This window comes from Sander vitreus, chromosome 17, assembly GCF_031162955.1.
Source record: "Sander vitreus isolate 19-12246 chromosome 17, sanVit1, whole genome shotgun sequence".
Lineage (NCBI taxonomy): Eukaryota > Metazoa > Chordata > Actinopteri > Perciformes > Percidae > Sander > Sander vitreus.
Window position 1 is genome coordinate 23,886,792 of NC_135871.1, and position 26,613 is coordinate 23,913,404.

The 26,613-nt window shown below is 39.3% G+C and overlaps 2 protein-coding genes across 2 annotated transcripts; both read left to right on the top strand.

The window, feature by feature from the left end:
• Positions 1 to 4,969: 4,969 nt before the first annotated feature.
• LOC144532578 (myelin and lymphocyte protein-like) lies at positions 4,970 to 13,986 on the top strand. Its single transcript, XM_078273422.1, has 4 exons — positions 4,970 to 5,118; positions 12,380 to 12,547; positions 12,714 to 12,857; positions 13,377 to 13,986. Exons 1-4 carry the CDS (start codon positions 5,032 to 5,034, stop codon positions 13,452 to 13,454), a joined length of 477 nt encoding a protein of 158 aa, XP_078129548.1. The 5' UTR covers positions 4,970 to 5,031; the 3' UTR covers positions 13,455 to 13,986.
• A 1,659-nt stretch (positions 13,987 to 15,645) lies between these two features.
• Positions 15,646 to 25,466, top strand: LOC144532579 (myelin and lymphocyte protein-like). The gene is made up of 4 exons (XM_078273423.1): positions 15,646 to 15,810; positions 23,096 to 23,263; positions 23,415 to 23,561; positions 24,867 to 25,466. The coding sequence occupies exons 1-4, from the start codon at positions 15,724 to 15,726 to the stop codon at positions 24,939 to 24,941; spliced, it is 477 nt and encodes a 158-aa protein (XP_078129549.1). The 5' UTR covers positions 15,646 to 15,723; the 3' UTR covers positions 24,942 to 25,466.
• Positions 25,467 to 26,613: the final 1,147 nt, after the last annotated feature.

Here is a 26,613-nt window from a genome sequence, read left to right on the forward strand (position 1 = left end):
TTTTTTGCACCAAGCTGTTTTCTGAACTGTCATTCATCTCCACCCATTATTTCAACATTAGTTTGTGTGTGTGTGTGTGTGTGTGTGTGTGTGTGTGTGTACGTAGTGTAGAGTTACAGGGTATAGAAGCAGTGTTCAGAGTTAATTATCACAGTGTTGTCTTTTTATAGCCTGGTATAAAAGAACAAGAGCAGTGAGAGGTTGGATCAGTCCGGGCACAGACAGGCTCCGATTATCCTCTTACTTAACTTACATTTACTATTAGGATGAATCATTACCATGTTAAACTTTTAGCATTACATTCATGGAAATTGCATGGAAAACAGCTCACATCTTTAAAAGGTATGCACGCTACTTAATTAACTTTCATAAATCTTGGGTCATGACTTAAACATGTTAAGATGTTTTTATGGCTTAAAGGTGCTGTAGGTAGGATTGCGAAGATCCAGGACATTTGAACATCAACAACTTTTCAGTCCCACCCCCCTTTCCACTAAAGCCCAAAACGGTCTCCTAAGCCCCTCCCCCCACAAGGGAGGGGCTTATTTGTAAAGATAACCTCATCTTAAACATTGGAATACTGCGTCATACGATCATACCACATTCAAAAAGCCCTTGACGGGGTGTGGTCATTGAACTTCTGACATCCTTTCAAATAAAATACAATACAATACTCCTGAACAAACTTTTCTGTTGCCAAAAATTGGAAAGACATCATGTCCTACTTCCTGTTCTTGTTTCTAAGTGTTTAAACAGCAAAGGTTACAGCTATAATGAACTAGAGGTTCTGGAAATTTCTCTACAGTCATGTCAGATTGACTGGGTTACATCCTCAGATAGAAACAACCATCCATCCATCCATCGTCATCCACTTATCCGGGGTCGGGTCACAGGGGCAGCAGTTTCAGCAGGGGACCCCAAACTTCCCTTTCCCTGGGTCACTGGGGGACTTTGAGGCGTTCCCTGGTCAGGGTAGTACGGTGGCCGACAGGGGCAAACGCCCTGCAACTTAAGAAAACACATACAAATAGACAAAACACAAGCAAATTAAGAAAACAACTTCATTAATTTGACAACACATGTGCAGCATTCAGCAAACGCGCTGCGAATACACACAACACAACCAAATACATAAACGCACTGCAAATAAAAAACGATGCAAAAAGAAAAGCACGCAAACCCCGAAAAAAGAAGCGATGCAAAAAGAAAAACAACTTCATTAATTTGACAACACATGCACAGCATTCAGCAAACGCACTGCAAATACACACAACACAAACAAATAGATAAACGTGCTGCAAATATGAAACGATGCAAAAAGAAAAGCACACAAACCCAGAAAACAAATGCAACAAAAAAACGCAGCATCCAGATTATGGAAGTTCTCCAGACCTCTAGAGGGAGCAGCTAGTGGAACAGCTGGATTTTCGACCCCACGGGGAGAGAGAGAGAGAGAGAGAGAGAGAGAGAGAGAGAGAGAGAGAGAGAGAGACAGAGAGGGAGCGAGAGAGGGAGAGAGAGGGAGCGAGAGAGAGAGAGAGAGAGAGAGAGAGAGAGCGAGAGAGGGAGAGAGAGAGAGAGAGAGAGAGAGAGAGAGAGAGAGAGAGAGAGAGAGAGAGAGAGAGAGAGAGAGAGAGAGAGAGAGAGAGAGAGAGAGAGAGAGAGAGAGAGAGAGAGAGAGAGAGAGAGAGAGAGAGAGAGAGAGCGAGAGAGGGAAAGAGAGAGGGAGAGAGAGAGAGAGAGAGAGAGAGAGAGAGAGAGAGAGAGAGAGAGAGCGAGAGAGAGAGCAACTGCATAGACTGTAAATTCTAAGTCTGTATGTTTGGTGGGTGTGTCTCGGCTCAGGTCACAGGTGAAACTCAATCAGCAGAGATGTCTGTAAACTCGTGGTAATAAAACATTTAAAACTGCATCAGCGTTTAACGTTGACGTTTGTTTAAGCCATATTACATGAGAGGGTTTCATTTCGAGGTCCGAAAGGCCCATTACTTAAGTATAGGCCTCCTCAAGTGTAATATTGTGATTATATAACGGTTATCAACAAAATAAGTGATCAATCTGTATTCATATTGTGGAGCAAGTCGCTCTTGAAATACAAAAAACAGACAGGATTTATAGTCCCTCCCCGTTTAGTAAACCAGCCAATTTACCGTGGGATTTATCAATCTGAATAAATCCCGCTTGCACATCTAAACACAAAACTGCTTCCATCGTGTTGTAAGTAAGACATCTGCTGAATAAGTTATTGTATTCATTAGCATGATTGCCGTACTGTTTAGTTCACAAACATCCAACACACCAAAGTACAAACACATAGCGGACCAGACGCAAGCTTTTATTTTGAAAAACCAAAGCTCGGGGATGGCACCAGCCAGGAGGGCATGAGACGGGAGCATAGACTGTATATTACTAATATATTATGTTATTAATAATAATAATAATAATAATAATAATATGAATTTGATATACAGTCTATGGAGTTCTCCAGGCTGTAGCCATACCCGACTCTAATAAAAAGGCAGAGCGCTCTCTCCCCGTGGGGTCGAAAATCCAGCTGTTCCACTAGCTGCTCCCTCTAGAGGTCTGGAGAACTTCCGTTGTGTAATCTGGATGCTGCTTGTTTTTGTTGCATTTGTTTTCTGGGTTTGCGAGCTTTTCTTTTTGCATCGTTTCATATTTGCAGTGCGTTTATGTATTTGGTTGTGTTGTGTGTATTTGCAGCGCGTTTGCTGAATGCTGCGCATGTGTTGTCAAATTAATGAAGTTGTTTTTCTTTTGCATCACTTTTTTCGGAGTTTGCGTGCTTTTCTTTTTGCATCGTTTTTTTATTTGCAGCGCGTTTGCAGAATGCTGCACATGTGTTGTCAAATTAATGAAGTTGCTTAATTTGCTTGTGTTTTGTCTATTTGGGTGCGTTTTCTTAAGTTGCAGGGCGTTTGCCCCTGTCGGCCACTGTAGGGTAGAGATATAAGAGAGTGTCCTCCCCAAGGAAAATTTTCAGCTTCAAAGAATTCATTTTCTGCATTCTGACACGCTTTTAAGCACCAATTTACGGAGGAAATACCTTTATTTAGCCTATGCAACGGAAAAAAAACCCAGATGACATATCAAAATATATCAAAATTATAATGGAAAGTATGTTGTTACATGTCATTGCGCATTTTTAAGTGGGTATATGGAAATTCTGGAGCTTTCTTAGTGGGTATACTGCGTATACCTGCATATCACGTAGACTACACCATCTTGACCCAGCCTTCGTGACCATAGGTGAGGATAGGAACGAAAATTGACCGGTAGATCAAAAGCTTTGCCTTCTGGCTCAGCTCGCTTTTCGCATTTCGAAGTGTAATTGGAGTGAAGGTTGTTCCTTCTCTCAAAGAAAAAAAAAAGAAAAAAGAAAACAAAAAAAAAGAGTCCAATTAGACTTCATGGTGCCAATGACCTTTAGATGTGTAGCGACAGAGGATGGGTCTCCAAACACACTTGACTGATTTTAGCAGAAGCTAGATGAACAGGTTGACTTAGGGTGTGTCAACATATGCAGAACAAAGCAACATCTCCTCTTTGGACAAGATGAAATCTACTCTTACAAAATGACTCACTGCACTGTATTGGGATGCTGTGTACTTTTAAAAAGGCTAGTTAGCTCTGTGCGTCATTTAGAAACCAGCCCTCGTCATTCAACGAGGCTGTTTTATCATGCTGGTAAACTAGGGAATGAGAACACTTTTAGATGTTAAACATGATATTGAAGTCAATGAGACACTCTTTGCCATTAAGACTGTATATAATTTGAGCCGGTAGCTACATTGTTTCCAGTAATCTAAACAGGTCTTTCTTGAGTTAGAGACCCGGTGTCTCTATTAGATAACCTGTATAAATAAAGTTAAAATAAAATTTGAAAAATCTCTAATTTGTGACTTACATTATTAAACCCACGGCTTGAACAAAAAAAGTTAATTCAACTGAAACACAATGGTGAAACATAATGGTTTTCATGTTTCTTTCTGATGAGCGTTTAGCAACGGAGCAACAAATTCAAATGTGCGTATGTGTTATTTATTTCGTAACAATGCAGCAGACTAATTTACACTGTGTTGCGATAGAGATTAAAAAAAGACGTTGAGTCGTCCCACACAAAAGGTTTTGTATATTATGCAGAGATTAAATCCCTCTGCCTAGAAACCATCACGCTGTGTTTGGCAGTTTGACTGGATGAACCACTCGGAGACAAAAGCACAATCACAATCTCAAATCACACCACTTCTGTGACTTACAGCTGACTGACATTTGACATCATCTTTGGCAAACACTAAACACAATATGTTTGACATTTTAGGAATTGCACTTATTCGTTTTTGTATCCAAATTAATATGACATATGTCTCTTGTTCTATCGTGTTTTGTCTATGTCTTTGTTTTTATTCTACTGCAAGGTGACCGTTGGTGTCCTGAAGGGGGCCATTAAATAAAATGTATCATTAGTAATATTAGAGAAATGATGGCAGTGGGTTGTGTGTTGGACAATTTCTTGGCTGGGACCAGTAGAAACTTTCTGCAGTCTCCGCTGGTTGGATCATTTCTTTTCTGGTGTCAGTTGGAAACAGGTGTAACAGGTGATAAATCAAATCCCAGCCTCTCCCTTTGCTCTACATGTCGGTCCCTGTTTGTCCTCTCCTATCCTCCTACACCCTCATTGACAAATCTAACTGTTTTTCCCTCACTCTCTCCGTCCCTCCCTTCCTCCCTTCCTCCCTCCTTTTCTCCTTTTAGGAATGCAGTTCAGTGGGTTCCCATACAAATTCATGCAAATTCAAACGGAGCCTCCCGCTGCACAAACAAAGCCAAAAAGCACCTGTCAAACTGGTAGTTTCGCCCAGTGGAGTGGATCAGTAGGTGGAGTGGAGAAGATGTAAAGGGAGGTGCGGGAGGGGGAAGGGGGAGAAAGATAGTCTTTAAAAAGCAGATCAAAACAGGTGACACCTCTCATTCTAGAGGAAATCACACACATACACATACAGTGTTTGGACCATGACTTCCACCATGTCGAGAGATTTTCTGCCCACAGGCGGCAGGATCTTTACTTCCATTCCTGACCTGTTTTTCATCCCTGAATTTGTAAGTTTTTCATCTTGTCATGGCATTTTGTTATTATTTGGGAGTTCCTCTTTCCCCTTGGGTTTCTCCTCTTTCATTATCCATTTTGGTCTCTCATTGATTGCTCTTTACCCAAGTGAGTTGTTAAACTAATACTTTATTCTTTTTATCTGCCTATTTCACTTGGGTCAGCATCATTTATATTATGATCTTGTTTCCTTGACTCTCTGTCATCATGGCTCCTTGAGGCTAGTCTTTGTTGCATATCTGGTTTTGGAATCTCTCTTGTCTTGTTATGTTGCTCAGCAGGCTTCAGTGTTTGATCAGTAGAGCCAACACAGAGCAGAGGGACCAGCAAACGTGAAGATTAGTGGAGTTGATAGGTTTGGTCTGGTCCAATAAGATACAAGGATATGCCGATTAAACTGGTTATTGAGAACCCCGTCAGTCAAAACAATCTACTCTTCATCTAGCCTACTCTTTTTAGTACTGATTGTTGTGTGGTCATGTTATTTAGAAAACATGGCAACAAGTTGGGTTTATAATATATCCACGACGTTCCACTTCCGGGATTGGTCCGGTGCCGCCCGAAATTCCACATCTGAAAGGATCTCCCTCTTTTCGGCTGGATGTCCGTTACCTTTCGCTTTCTTTGTGTTGGGATTTTAAACTCCGGTGGATTTATGTCGTGATTTTTTTTCACTTGTAGGTTGAAAGTATTCTGTGATGCAATAGCTTTATTTTAGTAACACTTATTGAAATGGAACAATTTGCAACATTGTAACCATTCTCTACAATGTATGGTGTAGAGTCTTAAGTAAAAAAATTACTTAAATTTTTTTTTAAAAATCAGCCCAAAAACATTAAACACTGCAGGTCACAAAGCTATGTCCAGAATCTCAGAGAGGAGAAATGTATTTAGAACCACTATTTCTAGAAGGATTTTTTTACATTTTACACATTCTGATTAATGTTTAAAATTCAGCTTGAGGCAGTTTGTAATACCATTCTAAGGTTATCTAATCCTTTACATTGCAATAAAGCATTTAAAAGTTAAGGTTTTAATCATTAAGCAATAGTATTCATCACCCTTTTCACAATATAGACTACTTTGGAAACATAATTCTCTTAACAGAGGTGTAGTTTGTAGTTGCTAACCATAAAAATACTAAACCTCTTTTTTTTTTTTTTCTTTAATTGGACAGTAGTGAAGGGCAAGAGACGGTAAACCTTAGCTAACCAAGATCTGGTTCTCCAATCAAACTTTGATCATGTTGGTTTATCATAATTTTCTAAATTTATTTTGGCTTTTTATATGTGACTGTAGTCAGGGGCGTTTCTAGGACTTGAGGAGGTTCGGGGCTTAGCCCGGACCCATTTAAATAAACTGAATGCAGTGCAAAACAGCAATTGGCTTGCCCAGCTCGTTAATAGCCAGTGTATGTTCATTTTAGCTTCCAGTTTGTAGATGTTATTTAGATGGCACCAACATTTGGCCTAATCATAACTGGCCTGCCAACCCAAAGCCCAGGGTTTTTTTTCCAGATCTGTGTGGCGACCTATGATGCGGGGGGTCTGGGGGGGTTCAGGTGAATTTGTATGCACCTATTTCTACCCTTTTCTGAATCAATTTATGCTGGATATATGTAAAGGGAAACATAGGGGACAATTCAAAATATAAAGACATAATGGAATATATTGCAGTAAGGCTCTCAGGCATTCTGTATTGCTTTCAACTTTATTCTCCTTTTGGATCAACTTTTCTAATTCTATCTGAGTCAGCACACATGTAGCCTTGGCATCATTTACCCCTCCCTCCTGTTTTGCGTCTTTTGTTGGGGAAGTAACCTCCTTAAATGTGCACATGACAATTATTCACCTCAATGATACATTCATTCATTTTAATGAATTAATAAAGCCCTGGACTGTAATATTTCAGATGTATTTGAACAAGATTTCTGCTCAAAACTTTGTGCACATTCAAAATATAACTCCTCCCATCTGTGTTCTCTGTGATTTGGAGGAGTCGTGGAGGAGTACTTCAACTTATGTTTCTTTCACCTTATACTAAAAACGTATTCACTCCCTTATGGAGTTAGATTCCCCTTTACACCTTGTAGCATGTAACAACCAGAAACACCAGCACATTAGATTCATCCCCAAAACATGTATGCTAAGCACTGTAATGCAAGGTTAATAGAGCTGAGTCCGTTGCAATTTCCAAGTTGAACTACTCCTCACACCACTTTAACTTGAATGTAGCCTAATGGTAGAGCACTTCTTGGCTTCAGCTTGAAAAGTGGCGCTTTCAACACAGTCTAATCACCGTTGCTTGCAGTCGCTATGGCGACAACAAGTCATGGGCTGTGCTTATCTGATCTGCTGGATCTTCGAGTCGGTAGCCTACCGCGGAGGCGGTCTATAGTCGCTCCTACCCCTGCTGAGCGGGCGAGGTCTCACTGTAGGTTCATAAGGTGCTTTCCGACCGGATAGTACTTTTTAGAGGAAAAGTACACTTCTAAGCAGTTCTAAGAACTACTCTCCCCCAGAATCTTTTTTTCCGTTTGCATTCCCACTGGCCAAGTGGCCATATGGGACTGGTAGGAGGGGTAAGGGAGTGACGCAAGCACTGCAACGGTCTTTGCCGGTGAGCCGCAGGACACGCTTGTGGAGTTTAACTTAACTTACATTAACTTAACCACAGGTTCCCGTTAATCTTATGATGGACATGTGTTGTGATATTTAAACAAACGAACCGTCAACGGCGAAATAGAAGCCTCTTATTTATGAGAGCGGTCTGAGAGACCTCCAGCTTAGCTTTCCAGAGGTCTCTGAGCATGACTGGCCGAGTGACGAGCTAGCGGCCGGGGCAGGCACTTGCTGGGTGTCGCCTCACTTGATGGAGCTTCTCAACTCCGAAAACTTTGAAGCAAATTGTCAATTCGGCATAAATTTTCGCAAGACTGCCTATATTTGAAATCTAAACAGTTAATTTCTCGCCTAAAACGTTGTCAGAAGTGAATTTAATGATGAATAAGATGGTGAAAATTGTTAAAAATGTCCCGTTGTTGCTCTGTCTGCAAGTTTCCGAGTTGGCAGTGGGCGTGACTTATAAGTTCGACCAATCAAGTACACCTAGGGAAAGGGAAAAGGGAAAAGACCCTGCTCTGAAGTAGGAGCTAAAAAAGTACGCTACAGCGGCCAGAGGAACTTAAAAATCCCCAAATTTTTCCTGTCAGAACGACGAAAAAAGTGTTCTAGGAACGTTTAGTTCTAAGAACTGCAAAAACTCCTCCGGTCGGAAAGCCCCTAATGTCTTGACTTCTCATAGCGAGACACGCGATCAGGCACACGGAGAGACCGACGGATGGACAGAGACGCACGCACGCACGCACGCACACACACAGCCACATATAGGCTACAATTACCACAGTTTTCCCCACTCATCCTGTCTCTTTCTATCGGAGAGAGAGAAAGAGATAGATAGAGAGCAGCAGAGAGGGGAGGGATCGCTTTGTGACAGGCACGGAGAAATAAGCGTACGTTATGAAAGGCCAGGCGATCAGGCACGTTTACATAGGCAATTGTCCGGTTTCATATTTGTCAGTGAACTTTTCATAATACATTCAGGGCTACACTCTAAACATTCGGGGCTGAAGCCCCGGCAAAATCAGCTGACGCCGCGGCTGTAGCCTACTTGTCTTCACTTCTTTCACAATAACGTCTTCTTTCACAATAAAAAAGGGCAGGGAAGATAACTGTCAGAGTACTTGCTCGGTAGCTTTTTTGTCCATTGTTGTTTTTACTGGAATGAAACTGAATGATGGAGCAATTTCAAACAAAGGGAGTTCAGAAGGCAGAAGGAGAAACCAGAAAGAAGAAAAATAAACGTAATCACACAATGTCACAACACATTTTCCTCATTCACATCTGTGTGGAATGTTGTGTGCTACATGAATGAAATGAACAAGATTGCAAACAATGCAATAATACGTACAGCATATAGAGTGTTGTTTGAGTTGGCAATTATTTCAAACAAATATTTAAAACAAACGCACTGCAAATGCACACAACACAAACAAATACATAAACGCGCTGCAAATATGAAACGATGCAAACCCACCCAGAAAACAAATGCAACAAAAAAAAGGGAGAGGGGGAGAGAGAGAGAGAGAGAGAGAGAGAGAGAGAGAGAGAGAGAGAGGGAGAGAGAGAGGGAGAGAGAGAGAGAGAGAGAGAGAGAGAGAGAGAGAGAGAGAGAGAGAGAGAGAGAGAGAGAGAGCAACTGCATAGACTGTAAATTCTAAGTCTGTATGTTTGGTGGGTGTGTCTCGGCTCAGGTCACAGGTGAAACTCAATCAGCAGAGACGTCTGTAAACTCGTGGTAATAAAACATTTAAAACTGCATCAGCGTTTAACGTTGACGTTTGTTTAAGCCATATTACATGAGAGGGTTTCATTTCGAGGTCCGAAAGGCCCATTACTTAAGTATAGGCCTCCTCAAGTGTAATATTGTGATTATACAACAACGGTTATCAACAGAATACTGTTTAGTTCACAAACATCCAACACACCAAAGTACAAACACATAGCGGACCAGACGCAAGCTTTTATTTTGAAAAACCAAAGCTCGGGGATGGCACCAGCTGGGAGGGCATGAGACGGGAGCATAGACTGTATATTACTAATACATTATGTTATTAATAATAATAATAATAATATGAATTTAATATACAGTCTATGGAGTTCTCCAGGCTGTAGCCATACCCGACTCTAATAAAAAGGCAGAGCGCTCTCTCCCCGTGGGGTCGAAAATCCAGCTGTTCCACTAGCTGCTCCCTCTAGAGGTCTGGAGAACTTCCGTTGTGTAATCTGGATGCTGCTTGTTTTTGTTGCATTTGTTTTCTGGGTTTGCGTGCTTTTCTTTTTGCATCGTTTCATATTTGCAGCGCGTTTATGTATTTGTTTGTGTTGTGTGTATTTGCAGCGCGTTTGCTGAATGCTGCACCTGTTGTCAAATTAATGAAGTTGTTGTTGTGTTGTTTTGCCCCTGTCGGCCATCGTATAAAATACTCATTTACTAATTCACAAGAATGTTGAATATAACATCAGGGTGTTTTCTGAATAAAATATTTCAAACTCTTGGTAAACCAGAACAGATTTGCTGAGTTGAAAGCATTTTTTTTTTGGAATTATTAACATTATGAAAAGCGTCGTGTTTGTTTCATAGCAACATCAGCCAACTGTAACATTACTTTTACCATAGGTTCTCTACCAGTGAGAGATTGTACTCATGTTGTGTGGACAGCCCTTGTTTAAACCCACAGAACTCCATTTACATTCTAATCAAGATTGCAAACTTCCCGAAATACAATACGACACACATTTGGACATTTTCTCATACATAATGGTGGAGTTTTTGGGGATAAATGAATGTATTTTGGTAGAGATTTATTTGAGATATTAGAGATATTTGAACCACCAGCAGGTGAATTGTTTACTTTATGGTGTGGCACATTCTTTCCATGTGGTCAGATTGAATTTTGGTTGCTTACCTTATTAAAAAAAACATTGTGGCAGATTATGAACAGACTATCCTGGCTTTGAACTCACTGTTTACAAGTGAAACCTGGATTTTCTGCATTTATGAGACAATGTTACATAAAAAAGGCACATTAACTTTCATTTCAATTTTTACCCAACAGCTAGACTTTAAAAGTGCAGTTGAATTTCCAAGTTATTGTTGGAATTTCAGCTGGCTAAGTGGTAAGATTTTAAATAGTGTAGTAACAAAAACTACCTATTTTGGTTTAACTTTAACAAAGTAGACTGGATGACTTCATTAAGAAGAGAGAAGAGACAACCCTGGATGAACTGGTGGCAAAAGTCTTATCCTGTTTACTTATACACATTCCACGATAAAACCATGCCATCTATTTAAATGACACACAGCACAATTACATATATCTTCCACAAATTCAGGCAAAAAGCTTCTAATATAAGCCTGATTATCCCTGTCAAAACTGCTCCTCAAAATCACTTTGTAGCAAGACATGTGTACTATGGGAAAAGGTTGTTTTAAAATGGGTTTATACTGTAGGGTACTTTTTCCAGAAAGCTGGGAGGGCAGTTATGTTCTCTACATATGTTAAGTCTTCACCTGAGAGGCTGAGGGTTCGTTCTTTGCTGCAGTTATGGTAAAAATCCTCTCCAGAAAATCCATGTGTTGTGGATCATAATGTGCCCCTTCAAGTGTTTGTGCCAGCTCTGCTCCTGCACACCTGATACTTCATGGCTTAATGCTGATCGATTGAGCTGTAGAGACACCTGTGTGTAGCCCTTAACCGCCCAACTGGATGAAATCAAAGCTAAGACACACTAGGCCTTTTCCACAGCAGACACTTGTTAACATGTACGATAGCTGTTAATGTAAATTGTTTTCCTGTACACAGTGACTACAGCAAACGCCTCTTATCATGGGACAAATGGTGGAGGTTCATGTTTCATAATCTAAATACCAAACACTCTTTCAGGCACAATGTTTGTCAAAGGAGGAAAGAGAAAGAATGTGAAACTATATCCAAGAGAGTGACATTTGTTTGAGTGTGTGTCTGTGTGTGTCTGTGTGTGTTTTAAAGGCCCAATCCTTATTTTAAAGGGACACCACCAATTTTATATGTTCACTCTGTTGTTACAGTTACACAAAGGCCCGAAATACACAAACATGCCCAGGACCTATAGCATACATGCACAAATGGAGAGTGAGGGGGCTGCCCATAGAAAGGTTCCCGAGTGGTTAACGGTTTGGTGCCCTGCTCATGGGCATCTTGGCAGTGAACTAGCACCTCTCCAGCTACCAGTCCACACTCCATATTTGGTCGGTACTGGGACTTGAAGTTAGAGACTGGGGACATAGTCGAGCATTTAGCAGCTAAAAAGCCGAATATTTCCCTCAGGAGTTGGAAGAGACCAAACACATCACTAAAAGAGAGAGAATAATTTACTTACATTCAGCAGGTAGACACAAACATTACTCCAAACGGAGGATGTGTACATAAGCAACTGTTTGTTTGGTTACAACTTTCTGCTGCCACCAAGTGGCCAAAAAAGCTTTTATTGCAGCTTTAAAGGTGCAATACTGTTATTCACAGTATGTCATTGTTATACAAAAACAAAACTCTAAAATGCAATGTACGCTAGCTGAGAAAACATTATTTAAATCCATCTTTCTCTCTCTCTCTCTGTCTCTTCCCCCTCACCCCTCTCTCCACCCCCCCTGCAGGTGTTCGGGGGTTTGGTGTGGATGCTGGTGGCATCGGCTGAACTCGTTGCGTTTCCCAACCCTCTGGGCTGGGTGATGTTCGTTTCCATCTTCTGCTTCGTAGTGACGACACTCTGGTTCTTCATCTTCCTCTGCGGAGCCAATCAGAGCGGCATCTGGCCATCCCTGGTTAGACACGCCCACCACCTGCTGATTGATTTAATTTAGATACAGTAGATACCATAAACTTGTTCACAACATTGTGTTTGTCCAATCATATTTTAACATATTATTCCTCCGGCTGCCTTCTTTCTCCATCAATCTTTCTCCCTGCCTTCTTACTGTATCTTTTTAGGATGTGGGTTATCATTTTGTAGCGGTGGTTTTCTACCTCAGTGCGTCGGTGATTCTAGCTTACGTCACCCTTCTGAGAGCAGCGTTTCAGTCCGTTCAGGGATCAGATGGTCTAAAAATATATCGACTGGACATTGCTGCAGTGGTATGTAACACACACACACACACACACACACACACACACACACACACACACAAGCACACAGATCCTAGCTTCTCTATTTCTTCTAATTTCTAGTTACATATACTGCAATATTCAGATGTACATAACTAAATTAACGTTTTGGGGAAACTAACATGTAAACAGCATTTCTATGATTTTTCCAATTTAGAGTCTGTTAACAGTATTTTCTGTACAGAGTAATTTCATATCTCCCTTAAGTAGCTTTAATGTTGGATTGCCAGTATCATATACACTATATTTGTATCAGCTTGGGAAGTACAGTAATCTGTGTGTAATTGTAATGACTTGGGGGTTAAATATATAATCTCATTTTGCAGCTCAAATGCAATTGTATGCATCTCTATTTGTCTTGTTTAAATCAATGTGTTGACATCTGTCTGTGGTCTTGTGACCAGGCTTGGCAACACCTCCATCTTTCTATCTGAAGGTGACAATCATCCGTGTGTTTCTGTGTGTGTGTGTGTGTGTGTGTGTTTTCAGGTGATGTCCTATGTGGCCACTCTTCTCTACTTCATCCATGCCATTTTCTCTGCCATCCGATGGAAGAGGTCCCAATAGGACAAAACACAAACCAAGAACATGGCGACCAAAATACAAAGAAACCAAATAAACAGCCGACTTTTTGTGTTTTCGTTCTTTTTATTTTGTTCTTTTTTATATTTCTAACTTGCTTATTAACAATAGCGCCAAAGTGAGTGAATGAGTGAAAATACGAGAAAGGTATTGATAAATGTCACTTGTTTATTGTTGTTGGTGGCTTTACTGTACAGGTAAAATCAAAAAAAGTAAATAAAAATAAAATAAAATTTGTAAACATGTATAACAGATCAATAATGAATGACAGAAGTTTGCCTCCAGCTTGCAGTGAACTTACAAATCAAAGTGACATTAAAGCATTTCACTAGAAAGTGGACAAGACATGTAATAGCAGAGCTTAGCATTAGTATAGCACAGTACATTTAAATCGCTAATAAATCCTCAGAGGCTTGTATCATTCAAAATCTGACACAAGCATTTAAAAGATTTGTTTCCTTGCATGTTTCTCTATGTTTACAATGAACAAAATGTAAATATATAATGGATAAATGACTCTCTTTGACAAGTCTTTTTCTTCAATTTGAATAACTTTTTCATTTTTTGAAAGGGCCAGTTTGGATGTACGGTATTGACAGTATTGAAACAACTTCATGTGCAAAATGTCAGTACAGTAGAGCAGACTGAATGATACGGAAACTTTAAGACACTTGTACCCCTGCTCTTTGCAAAGACAATGCACCTGCAGAATAGTGTATTGTCTGTTCCTCCTCTCTGTTTCTGTGTCAGACTCACCTGTAGTGTAATGTCAGGTAAGTTGTGTTAGTTTTACATAATGTAGCCTCAGGCCACAAGTTCTCTGAGATAGTATGCCAGAATATTTCAGATTTCCAGTCAAAAATTCTGCATTTATCACAGATTCTGGCATACAAATTACCCAATAAAATCAGTACTTCCCAGGGGTGATTCTAGGATCAGACCTTTAGGGGGGGGCTCAGCCCCTAATGAGAATGTGACAGGATAAAGCCCCCCCCTAAATCTGTAATTTCACTGGATAGCAATAACAGAGGATAAATGCAAAATATTGAACATATGAAAAAACTAAGAAAGTCCATTTATGGACTACCAGAATCAAATGAAATGATAATGAGGTGTAAACAATAAATATTGAACACATAAAACTTTCCTTGACTGGATTACAGGTGCATAGCATTGGCGACACAGGATATTAAACCTTTTTAAACCGTTTCTTTGAACCTGTAATTGTTTGTCCTGTTTGTCACTAACAGACAAGTTCACAAACTCTAACTTGAGGCACTAAAATTAATAAACAATAAATAAAAAAGAATTATTTTTTTATTATAATTTTTAGAGGGGCTGAGAAAAAGGGTCTAAAATCGCCACTGGTACTTCCTATCTCTGCAGGTTAAATATTAAAATCTACTGTATATATATTTCTTGTTTGGGGTTTGCCTCATGAAAAAACAGTAAAGTACAGCAAATCTTTATGTGCTACGTCTTGCTTTTTTCTTCATTTTCTTCATAGTTGTAAAGATTTAGCATACGCACATGATGTCTGCCCAGACATTAGCCTGATTTGTCATGTTTGGAAAATCGTGGATTTTGACTGGAATTTAAAGCAAAGTAAAAATATGTATTGTTTTATTTTTGTCAATAAAGGAAGCGAAAGAAAACAAAAAACAGTGAAGTTGCGGGCCCCTTAAAAAGAAAAATAATGTGCTTAAAGATACTCAAACACTCCAAGAGATGAGGGAGGCTGCAGAGTCAGGATAATTATTTCTCTGTGGGTTTGTGACCACGAGTGCCATCTTTCATATTGCACATTTCATTTGAAATATTAATTAGTGCAGCTTTAAATTAAAAACTTTGTTTGTGAGGTTAATGTGGTTGAAATAAAATGTCTTCAACCATTCAGCTGATAAGGAGTTAGAAGGTTGGACATGCATATCCCATGTGAATGCTGCATTTGTTGTCTTTCAATCACTTGTGTGCATGTAAACAGTTGGTTGCCAGTTACAAAGACCCAACAGGACACTGTAAACATGAGGGCGCACAGAATAACACATGCAAGAACCATTGACAAAGCCAAAAAGCACCTGTCAAACTGGTAGTTTCGCCCATTGGAGTGGATCAGTAGGTGGAGTGGAGAAGATGTAAAGGGAGGTGCGGGAGGGGGAAGGGGGAGAAAGATAGTCTTTAAAAAGCAGATCAAAACAGGTGACACCTCTCATTCTAGAGGAAATCACACACATACACATACAGTGTTTGGACCATGACTTCCACCATGTCGAGAGATTTTCTGCCCACAGGCGGCAGGATCTTTACTTCCATTCCTGACCTGTTTTTCATCCCTGAATTTGTAAGTTTTTCATCTTGTCATGGCATTTTGTTATTATTTGGGAGTTCCTCTTTCCCCTTGGGTTTCTCCTCTTTTATTATCCCTTTTGGTCTCTCATTCATTGCTCTTTACCCAAGTGAGTTGTTAAACTAATACTTTATTCTTTTTATCTGCCTATTTCACTTGGGTCAGCATCATTTATATTATGATCTTGTTTCCTTGACAATCTGTCATCATGGCTCCTTGAGGCTAGTCTTTGTTGCATATCTGGTTTTGGAATCTCTCTTGTCTTGTTATGTTGCTCAGCAGGCTTCAGTGTTTGATCAGTAGAGCCAACACAGAGCAGAGGGACCAGCAAACGTGAAGATTAGTGGAGTTGATAGGTTTGGTCTGGTCCAATAAGATACAAGGATATGCCGATTAAACTGGTTATTGAGAACCCCGTCAGTCAAAACAATCTACTCTTCATCTAGCCTACTCTTTTTAGTACTGATTGTTGTGTGGTCATGTTATTTAGAAAACATGGCAACAAGTTGGGTTTATAATATATCCACGACGTTTTTCGGATATAATTCCGCATCTCCCTCTTTTCGACCTTTCGCTTTCTTTGTGTTGTAATTTTAAACTCCGGTGGATTTATGAGAACTATGGTTAACTGCTCCTCAGATCTCTGCAGGGTAAATCCAGACAGCTAGCTAGACTATCTGTCCAATCTGAGTTTTCTCTCGCACGACAAAAACTTTTGAATGTACACGTTCCACCAAAACAAGTTCCTTCCTGAGGCTATTTTGCAGCGGCACCGTGGCTCTGTCCGGTGCCTAGCGCTGCCCAACACGATTGTAATTGGTTTAAAGAAATGCCAACAAACCAGTGCAGGTTTCTCTTATCCCGGAATGCTGTGTGGACTAGTCAGACCCTCCTCCACAGTGCTGTGGAGGAGGGTCTGGCAATGCGAGACTAAGTTTATACTGACAGTTGTTCCCATAGGACAAATTGTGAAAAACACAGGTTGCCATAGCAATAGGAAAACAATAACTTTAACAAGTTTTGGCAACAAAAAGCAAAAGTGAAAAACTTACACTACTTTGGCCTGTATAGTTTTTTTCACTTGTAGGTTGAAAGTATTCTGTAATGCAATAGCTTTATTTTAGTAACAATTATTGAAATGGACCAATTTGCAACATTGTAACCATTTTCTACATACACTGTGTTCCAAATTATTATGCAAATGATATTTTACACAGATTTTCCTAAATAGTCAATGCAAATCCATTCATCCATCTTCGTCCGCTTATCCAGTGTCGGGTGTTTAATTGAAATAGCTTTTGATTTCAGTAAATATAATCTCCTAATGCTGCAAATTCAGCAAATTACCATTTTCAGTTCTTTACAACCTATAAAATGCTTTGAAACTCTGTTGTGCATAATAATTTGGAACAGTGCATTTTGAGTTTTTTATTTTTGAAAAAATACTGTTTTCATTGGGTGGTTTGTTCAATGAAATTTGACTTATACCCTAACGGTTGGTGACTTGAAAATTATATTATATTATATATATACATTATCTCATTTGCATTGACCATTTAGGAAAATCAGTGTAAAATATAATTTGCATAATAATTTGGAACACTGTTGTACACCCCATGTTTGGGTCTTGAGCCGCAGAAAATTACTTTAAAAAAAATCAGCCCAAAACATTAAACACTGCAGGTCACAAAGCTATGTCCAGACTCTCAGAGAGGAGAAATGTATTTAGAACCACTATTTCTAGAAGGATTTTTATTTAATTTAATTTTAACATTTTACACATTCTGATTAATGTTTAAAATTCAGCTTGAGGCAGCTTGTAAAACCATTCTAAGGTTATCTAATCCTTTACATTGCAGTAAAGCATTTAAAAGTTAAGGTTTTAATCATTAAGCAATAGTATTCATCACCCTTTTCACAATATAGACTACTTTGGAAAAAATTCTCTTAACAGAGGTGTAGTTTGTAGTTGCTAACCATAAAAATACTAAACCTAATTTTTTTTGTGTCTTTATTCCTAATTGGACAGTAGTGAAGGGCAAGAGATGGTAAACCTTAACTAACCAAGATCTGGTTCTCCAATCAAACTTTGATCATGTTGGTTCATCAGAATTTTCTAAATTTGTGGATTTAGGGCGCATTCTTTGTTCTTCAGGGGAAAACTATTATTGAAACCTTCCATTTCTTGTTTATCCCTCAAATCTGTCCTGAGGTGCAGCTGTCCTCACTGTGGAGGTGGGATATGAGAGAATTTCCCTACTTGAGTCAATTAAGAGTCAATATGTTGATAAAGCTCCTGTTTAAATGAATTATTCAGAAAATATTACAGCCCACCACAGTTTCGGGCCAGAGAACTAAAGATTAAATCTGTGTGACACAGGTGGAAAAACAGCTTTAGTTGCAGAGGGAGGTGTAAATCTAAACCAACCATCAGCTCACATGGTTTACTTGCTGGCTTGGATCTTTTTTTTCCTGGCTGCTGGCCAGTTCACCTTTCCATGAAATAACCTACTATGTACTGTAAATGCACTGGTAATGTTTATTATGCTGGTGAGAGTTGGCACTGTAAATCTAAACCATCACAGATATAAAAAGGCAGGGTTTGCTTTTGTCGTAAGTCGTCTTACCGTAATTAACCTATTTTGGCTTTTTATATGTCCCTGTACTTGTCTTCACTTATTCTAGGATCGCTTTCTTTCACAATAAAAAAGGGCAGGGAAGATAGCTGAAGATAGCTGAAGATGCTCGGTAGCTTTTTTGTCCATTGTTGTTTTTACTGGAATGAAACTGAATGATGGAGCAATTTCAAACAAAGGGAGTTCAGAAGGTAGAAGGAGAAACCAGAAAGAAGAAAAATAAACGTAATCACACAATTGCACAACACATTTTCCTCATTCACATCTGAAATGATGAAATTAAGTGAAATTTTGTGTGCTACATGAATGAACTGAACAAGATTGCAAACAATGCAATGATAAATACAGCATATAGAGTGTTGTTTGAGTTGGCAATTATTTCAAACAAACATTTAAAACCGAGTTTAGGTCATGTGGGAAACTGTAGGTTGGATTCCATTGATTTAAAGGAACACTCCACTAAAATGCTCACTCCTTGTAGGCGTGAAGAGGGCTCTGGAAAGCTACAGTAGCTCCTGGGGGGTGGACGGCAGCTGTAGTCAGCTGGGATTCACACCAGTTACAATGAATTCCAATAGAATAAGACAAAAAATGGTTCCAAATGTATCAAAATGCACATGAAAACCAACCAAAAGAGCAGCAGCATAATACACTAATCACCACATATGTATTTGTGAAGCAAGGATTGTTTTGAACATATGAATCAACATTGAGAAAGTGAATCATGTTGCAGAATTTTCTTGACGTACATTTTGACACAAGCATTTCAGAGCCACCTGGCGGAGAGTATTTTGTACTTCAAAGATAGATTTTCAGTGGAAATGTAATGGGCTGCGGACCAATTCCCTTTTACCTGGAATGGAAATACATGGATAATGTTCCTCTGGTATGGGGAAAGATAAGACTGATATGGAGAAGCAGAGATAAGGCTTACACAATATTTGCAGATACCACTACTACAGATTAAAGTAATGTTTGTATAAAGTTGTGTAAAGTAACGTTGTGTTTTTACAGTAATGAATTGTGTTTGCTCACCTGTGTATCTCACTTTCTCAACATGCTGTGCTCGAGCACCTTCGGGTATCAACTAATGTGGCTTTCTCCCATCAAAGGTTTGAATCCAAAGTTGAGCGTCGTACAAATGAGGGGACTTGTTACATAATACTAGAAACACTGACACGCTGATTTGAACTGGTTTACCACTTAACGTGATATCAAAAACAGAATTCCGTGAAATGATCACGAACTGTTAACAGCGCATTAATGACTTCTGTAATATTTGGCAGGATAGTTAGTAATAGTAATAGATAAAGAGAAACAGATGTACTGAACAATTCATTTTGCTTTGTATTGCAACTGAAAACTGTGACAATATATTAGCGACAGCTGCAGATCATTACACAATCAGTGGACACTTGCAACGGAGTGTGAGCTTTAGTATATTAGTATATAGTGGTGGTGGCACGGAATGTGTGAAAATTCCGTCACAGGACTTACACCCAGGAGACCGGGGTTCGTGGCTGCATGTCACGTTTCCTAAAGTTGCTTTATTCTTTTCCTAAACCCAACCGTCCCATTCTTCTCGCGTGTCACGGAACCCTAAGCACACTCATTACCTTTTCCTGAACCCAATCGTCCCGTTCTTCCCGTGTGTCACGGAACTGTAGGCTAAGCCCACCCATGGCCTTTTCCTTAGCACTATGCGTTCCTGCATGGTTTCAGCGCAATTTCATTTTTGTCTCAAATCGTAGGCATTTTTCCTTGATCCACTAGCTGCCTGCCCCCTGAATACAATGTGAAAAATATTTTGAGTTAAGGGGCCGTGTTCATTTCACGGAATTCTGTGAGATCAGGTTGCTTTTACAGGAAGCCCATATCTTTGTCTGTTTAAAGGATACTTTGTTATGGGTTGGTGTGTTTTATCTTATTTTGGTAGTCTGTTTCTGTTCTGTATTTTGCTCAGTTTCATGTTTTATTTTGATAGTTTGGTTTTCTGTCTTGTCTAGTCTGGTTTTACTTCATGTCTTGTGTTTTCCCGCCTTTTTTGATTGTTCTGCCCAGCCCTAATGTGTTTCACCTGTTTCCCAGCCCTTGTGTCACCTGTCTTGTGTTACCTCGTTACCCTCTGTATTTAGTTTTTGTGTTCCCTTTGTCCTGTGTCAGATCATTGTGTGTGTCTTGTAGCCAGTTTAGCATTCCCGTGTGTTTTGGCTCAAGTTTGTTTGCCTTCCCTGTTCGTGTTTTAGTTTCTGTTTTACTGTACTTTATTTTTGGATTCCATTTTTGCCTGCTAGTTTTCCCGGACTCCTTTGGTTTTGTATACTTTTATTTTTATTAAATCATCTAACGTTCCTCAGTTTCCGCCTCTGCATTTTGGGTCCACGTTTTCTCCAGCTTTCCGTAACATACTTAGCCACAGATTTGTTATTGTTATTTATTTTTTAGTTAAAATACTTATTTACCAATTAACAATGTTGGAATATAACATCAGGGTAAACTCTTTGTAAACCAGAACAGATAATGTATAATTTGCTGAGTTGAAATCTTTTTGTTATGAAAAGCGTTGTTTGTTTCATAGCAACATCAGCCAACTGTAACATTACTTTTACCATAGGTTCTCTACCAGTGAGAGATTGTACTCATGTTGTGTGGACAGCCCTTGTTTAAACCCACAGAACTCCATCTACATTCTAATCAAAATTGCAAACTGTCTGAAATACAATGCAAAACACATTTGGACATTTTCTCATACATAACGGTGCATGAAATGTGAGTGTAAGCATCATATACTGTAGTTTCAATGAAGTAAACATTTTATTTAACATAAAAAAAGTCTTCGTACCTTCAAATTAACATTTGAGGAGAAAATGAATGTATTTTGGTAATAAAATATTTGAACCACCAGCAGGTAAATTATTTACTTTATGGCGTGGCACATTCTTTCCATGTAGTCTGATTGAATTTTGGTTGCCTAGCTTATTAAAAAAAACATTGTGGCAGATTATGAACAGACTGTCCTGGCTTTGAACTCACTGTGTTTAATTTCCAAATTATTGGTGGAAATTCAGCTGGTTAAGTGACAATATTTTAAATAGCGTAGTAACAAACTACCTATTTTGGTTTAACTTTAGCAAAGTAGACTGGATGACTTCATTAAGAAAGATGAGGAGAGAAGAGAGAACCCTGGAGATATCCTGTTTACTTATATATATTCAACCATAAAACCATGCCAACCTTTTAAATGACACACCACAAGTATGTATGTCTTCCACAAATTCAGGCAAAAAGCTTCTAATACAAACCTGATTATCCCTGTCAAAATTGCACCTCAAAATCACTTTGTAGCAAGACATGTGTACTATGGGAAAAGGTTGTTTTAAAATGGGTTTATACTGTAGGGTACTTTTTCCAGAAAGCTGGGAGGGCAGTTATGTTCTCTACATATGTTAAGTCTTCACCTGAGAGGCTGAGGGTTTGTTCTTTGCTGCAGTTATGGTAAAAATCCTCTCCAGAAAATCCATGTGTTGTGGATCATAATGTGCCCCTTCAAGTGTTTGTGCCAGCTCTGCTCCTGCACACCTGATACTTCATGGCTTAATGCTGATCGATTGAGCTGTAGAGACACCTGTGTGTAGCCCTTAACCGCCCAACTGGATGAAATCAAAGCTAAGACACACAAGGCCTTTTCCACAGCAGACACTTGTTAACATGTACGATAGCTGTTAATGTAAATTGTTTTCCTGTACACAGTGACTACAGCAAACACCTCTTATCATGGGACAAATGGTGGAGGTTCATGTTTCCTAATCTAAATACCAAACACTCTTTCAGGCACAATGTTTGTCAAAGGAGGAAAGAGAAAGAATGTGAAACTATATCCAAGAGTGACGTTTGTTTGACTGTGTGTGTGCGTCTGTGTTTTAAAGGCCCAATCCTTATTTTAAAGGCACACCACCAATTTTACACATGAAGCACATGAAATTACATTTTTCACTCTGTTGTTACAGTTACACACAGGCCCAAAATACACAAACATGCCCAGGACCTATAGCATACATGCACAAATAGAGAGATGTCAGAGTGAGGGGGCTGCCCATAGAAAGGTTCCCGAGTGGTTTGCAGTTTGGTGCTTTGCTCAAGGGCATCTTGGCAGTGCAGAGGAGGTGAACTAGCACCTCTCCAGCTACCAGTCCGCACTCCATATTTGGTCGGTAGTGGGACTTGAAGTTAGAGACTGGGGACATAGTCGAGCATTTAGCAGCTAAAAAGCCGAATATTTCCCTCAGGAGTTGGAAGAGACCAAACACATCACTAAAAGAGAGAGAATAATTTACTTACATTCAGCAGGTAGACACAAACATTACTCCAAACGGAGGATGTGTACATAAGCAACTGTTTGCTAACAAGTAACTTTAAAAATGATATGTAAGTGTGTGGTTACAACTTTCTGCTGCCACCAAGTGGCCAAAAAATCTTTTATTGCAGCTTTAAAGGTGCAATACTGTTATTCACAGTATGTCAGTTATACAAAAACAAAACTCTAAAATGCAATGTACGCTAGCCGAGAAAACTACATTTTTAAATCCATCTTTCTCTCTCTCTCTGTCTCTTCCCCCTCACCCCTCTCTCCGCCCCCCCTGCAGGTGTTCGGGGGTTTGGTGTGGATGCTGGTGGCATCGGCTGAACTTGTTGTGTTTCCCAACCCTCTGGGCTGGGTGATGTTCGTTTCCATCTTCTGCTTCGTAGTGACGACACTCTGGTTCTTCATCTTCCTCTGCGGAGCCAATCAGAGCGGCATCTGGCCATCCCTGGTTAGACACGCCCACCACCTGCTGATTGATTTAATTTAGATACAGTAGATACCATAAACTTGTTCACCAATCATATTTTAACATATTATTCCTCCGGCTGCCTTCTTTCTCCATCAATCTTTCTCCCTGCCTTCTTACTGTATCTTTTTAGGATGTGGGTTATCATTTTGTAGCGGTGGTTTTCTACCTCAGTGCGTCGGTGATTCTAGCTTACGTCACCCTTCTGAGAGCAGCGTTTCAGTCCCTTCAGGGCACATCAGTTGGTCTAAAAACATATCGACTGGACATTGCTGCAGTGGTATGTAACACACACACTTCTGTATTTCTTCTAATTACTATTCACATACTACAATATTCAGATGTACATAACTAAATTAACATTTTGGGGAAACTAACATGTAAACAGCATTTCTATGATTTTTCCAATTTAGAGTTAACAGTAAGATCTTTTCTGTACAGAATAATTACATAAACCTCCCCTTAAGTAGCTTTAAGGTTGGATTGTCAGCATCATATACACTATTTTTGTATCAGCTCGTTTCTTTTGGAGCTGTGATGGTTTCCAGGGATTAAAGGACCCAAATGCAGGGAAAAGGCAGGAAGGAGGTTTAAACTCAAGGATTTATTTAACAAAAAACGACAGCACAGAGGCTGGGAAAACACAGGGAAAAAACTCAGAGGAATAACTTACAAAACAACACAGAGAAGAATCAAAAACAAAGGCACCAGGCTTAGACACGCTGACAAGGCACGAACAGACAGTGAGGAAACACAAACAGACGCAAAACAATCTGACCAGAGACAAGGGAAACACAAGGACTAAATACACTGGGTAACGGGGTAACGAGGGGCAGGTGACACAGCAGGTGAAACACATTAGGAGTGGCAGGGTAATCAACCAAGGCGGGAAAACTCAGGAAGTAAAACAAGACACGACTAGACAGAAAACTAGATTATCAAAATAAAACAGGAAACAGAACATAATACCAAACAGGGAACAGAAATATACACAACGAAAAACAGTCCACAGAATACACAAAACAGGATAAATCTACAAGACAGGGAACAGAAAAATACAGAATAAATATACAAAACAGCAACAGAAATATACAAACAGGGAACAGAAACATACACAACCACAACAGGAGCTATGTTTTTAATTGCTACATAATTCAATCAAATAGGAAGTACAGTAATCTGCATGCGTCATTTTATCTAGTTGTGTCATTTTATACATATTTCTACCCATTTCAACCTGACAAATTTGGCATCTTTGTAAATTTTGAGATCTCCACTAGAATTTGAAATTAAGTTCTGTGGGTTTGAATAATGTTTGGCTGCACAGTGTGTAATTGTAATGACTTGGGGGTTAAATATATAATCTCATCTTGCAGCTCAAATGCAATTGTATGCATCTCTATTTGTCTTGTTTAAATCAATGTGTTGACATCTGTCTGTGGTCTTGTGACCAGGCTTGGCAACACCTCCATCTTTCTATCTGAAGGTGACAATCATCCGTGTGTTTCTGTGTTTCTGTGTGTGTGTGTGTGTGTGTGTGTGTGTGTGTGTGTGTGTGTGTGTGTGTGTGTGTGTGTGTTTTCAGGTGATGTCCTATGTGGCCACTCTTCTCTACTTCATCCATGCCATTTTCTCTGCCATCCGATGGAAGAGGTCCTAATAAGACAAAACCCAAATCAAGAACAAGACGACCAAAATACAAAGAAACCAAATAAACAGCCGACTTGTCATTTGACTAAACACAGAATTACATTTTGTGTTTTCGTTCTTTTTATTTATGTCAGCAAGAGTAACTTGCTTATTAACAATAGTGCCAAAGTGAGTGAATGAGTGAAAATACAAGGAAGGTATTGATAAATGTTACTTATTTATTGTTGTTGGTGGCTTTACTGTACAGGTAAAATAAAAAAGTAAATAAAAATTAAATAAAATTTGTAAACATGTATTACAGATCAATAATGAATGACAGAAGTTTGCGTCCAGCTTGCAGTGAACATTTTTACAAATCAAAGTGACATTAAAGCATTTCACTAGAAAGTGGACAAGACATGTAATAGCAGAGCTTAGCGTTAGTATAGCACAGTACATTTAAATTGCTAATAAATCCTCAGAGGCTTGTACCATTGTAACAAAATGTAAATGTATAATGGATAAATGACTCACCTTGACAAGTCTTTTTCTTCAATTTTCTTCAAAAGTTTCATTTTTTGAAAGGGCCAGTTTGGATGTACGGTATTGACAGTATTGAAACAACTTCATGTGCAAAATGTCAGTACAGTAGAGCAGACTGAATGATACGGAAACTTTAAGACACTTGTACCCCTGCTCTTTGCAAAGACAATGCACCTGCAGAATAGTGTATTGTCTGTTCATCCTCTCTGTTTCTGTGTCAGACTCACCTGTAGTGTACTGTCAGGTAAGTTGTGTTAGTTTTACATAATGTAGCCTCAGGCGACAAGTTCTCTGAGATAGTATGCCAGAATATTTCAGATTTCCAGTCAACAATGCTGCATTTATCACAGATTCTGGCATAAAAATTACCCAATAAAATCAGTACTTCCCAGGGGTGATTCTAGGATCAGACCTTTAGGGGGGGCTCAGCCCCTAATGAGAATGTGACAGGATAAAGCCTACACCCCCTGCTAAACCAGTAATTTCACTGGATAACAATGAATATATGTATTTATTATTATAGCAAGGCAAGGCAAGGCTGCTTTATTTGTATAGCACATTTCAGCAACAGGGCAATTCAAAGTGCTTTACACAAAAACGATTAAAATACAACAATAAAAGTTACAGTGCAGTATAAGAAATTAAACATTAAAAGCAGTTAAAAATATAAAAGCAGATGGTGCTAGTGCTAGTATGGGACAATGTGTAAGCCGTTGCTCTACACACGTAATCCACTCGCAAGCCCCGCCGTTCCCAGAATGGGCAGGTGTCACCGGTCTTACCCTTTAATTTGTCTTTACATGCTTATATAGATTTCAATACAGTTTCAACAATGCAACTTCAGCATAAGAAATGAACAACTATTTAAAGAAAGGCAAGAACAAAAAGAAAAGTCTTCAGCCTTGATTTAAAAGAACAGAGTTGCGGCAGACCTGCAGTTTTCTGGGATTTTGTTCCAGATATGTGGAGCATAGAAACTGAACGCAGTTTCCCCCTGTTTAGTTCTAACTCTGGGGACAACAAGCAGACCTGTCCCAGATGACCTGAGAGGTCTAGGTGGTTCATAGTTTACTAGCAGACCAGAAATGTATTTTGGACCTAAACCGTTTAGCGTTTTATAAACTAGCAAAAGTATTTTGAAATCAATTCTTTGAGTCACT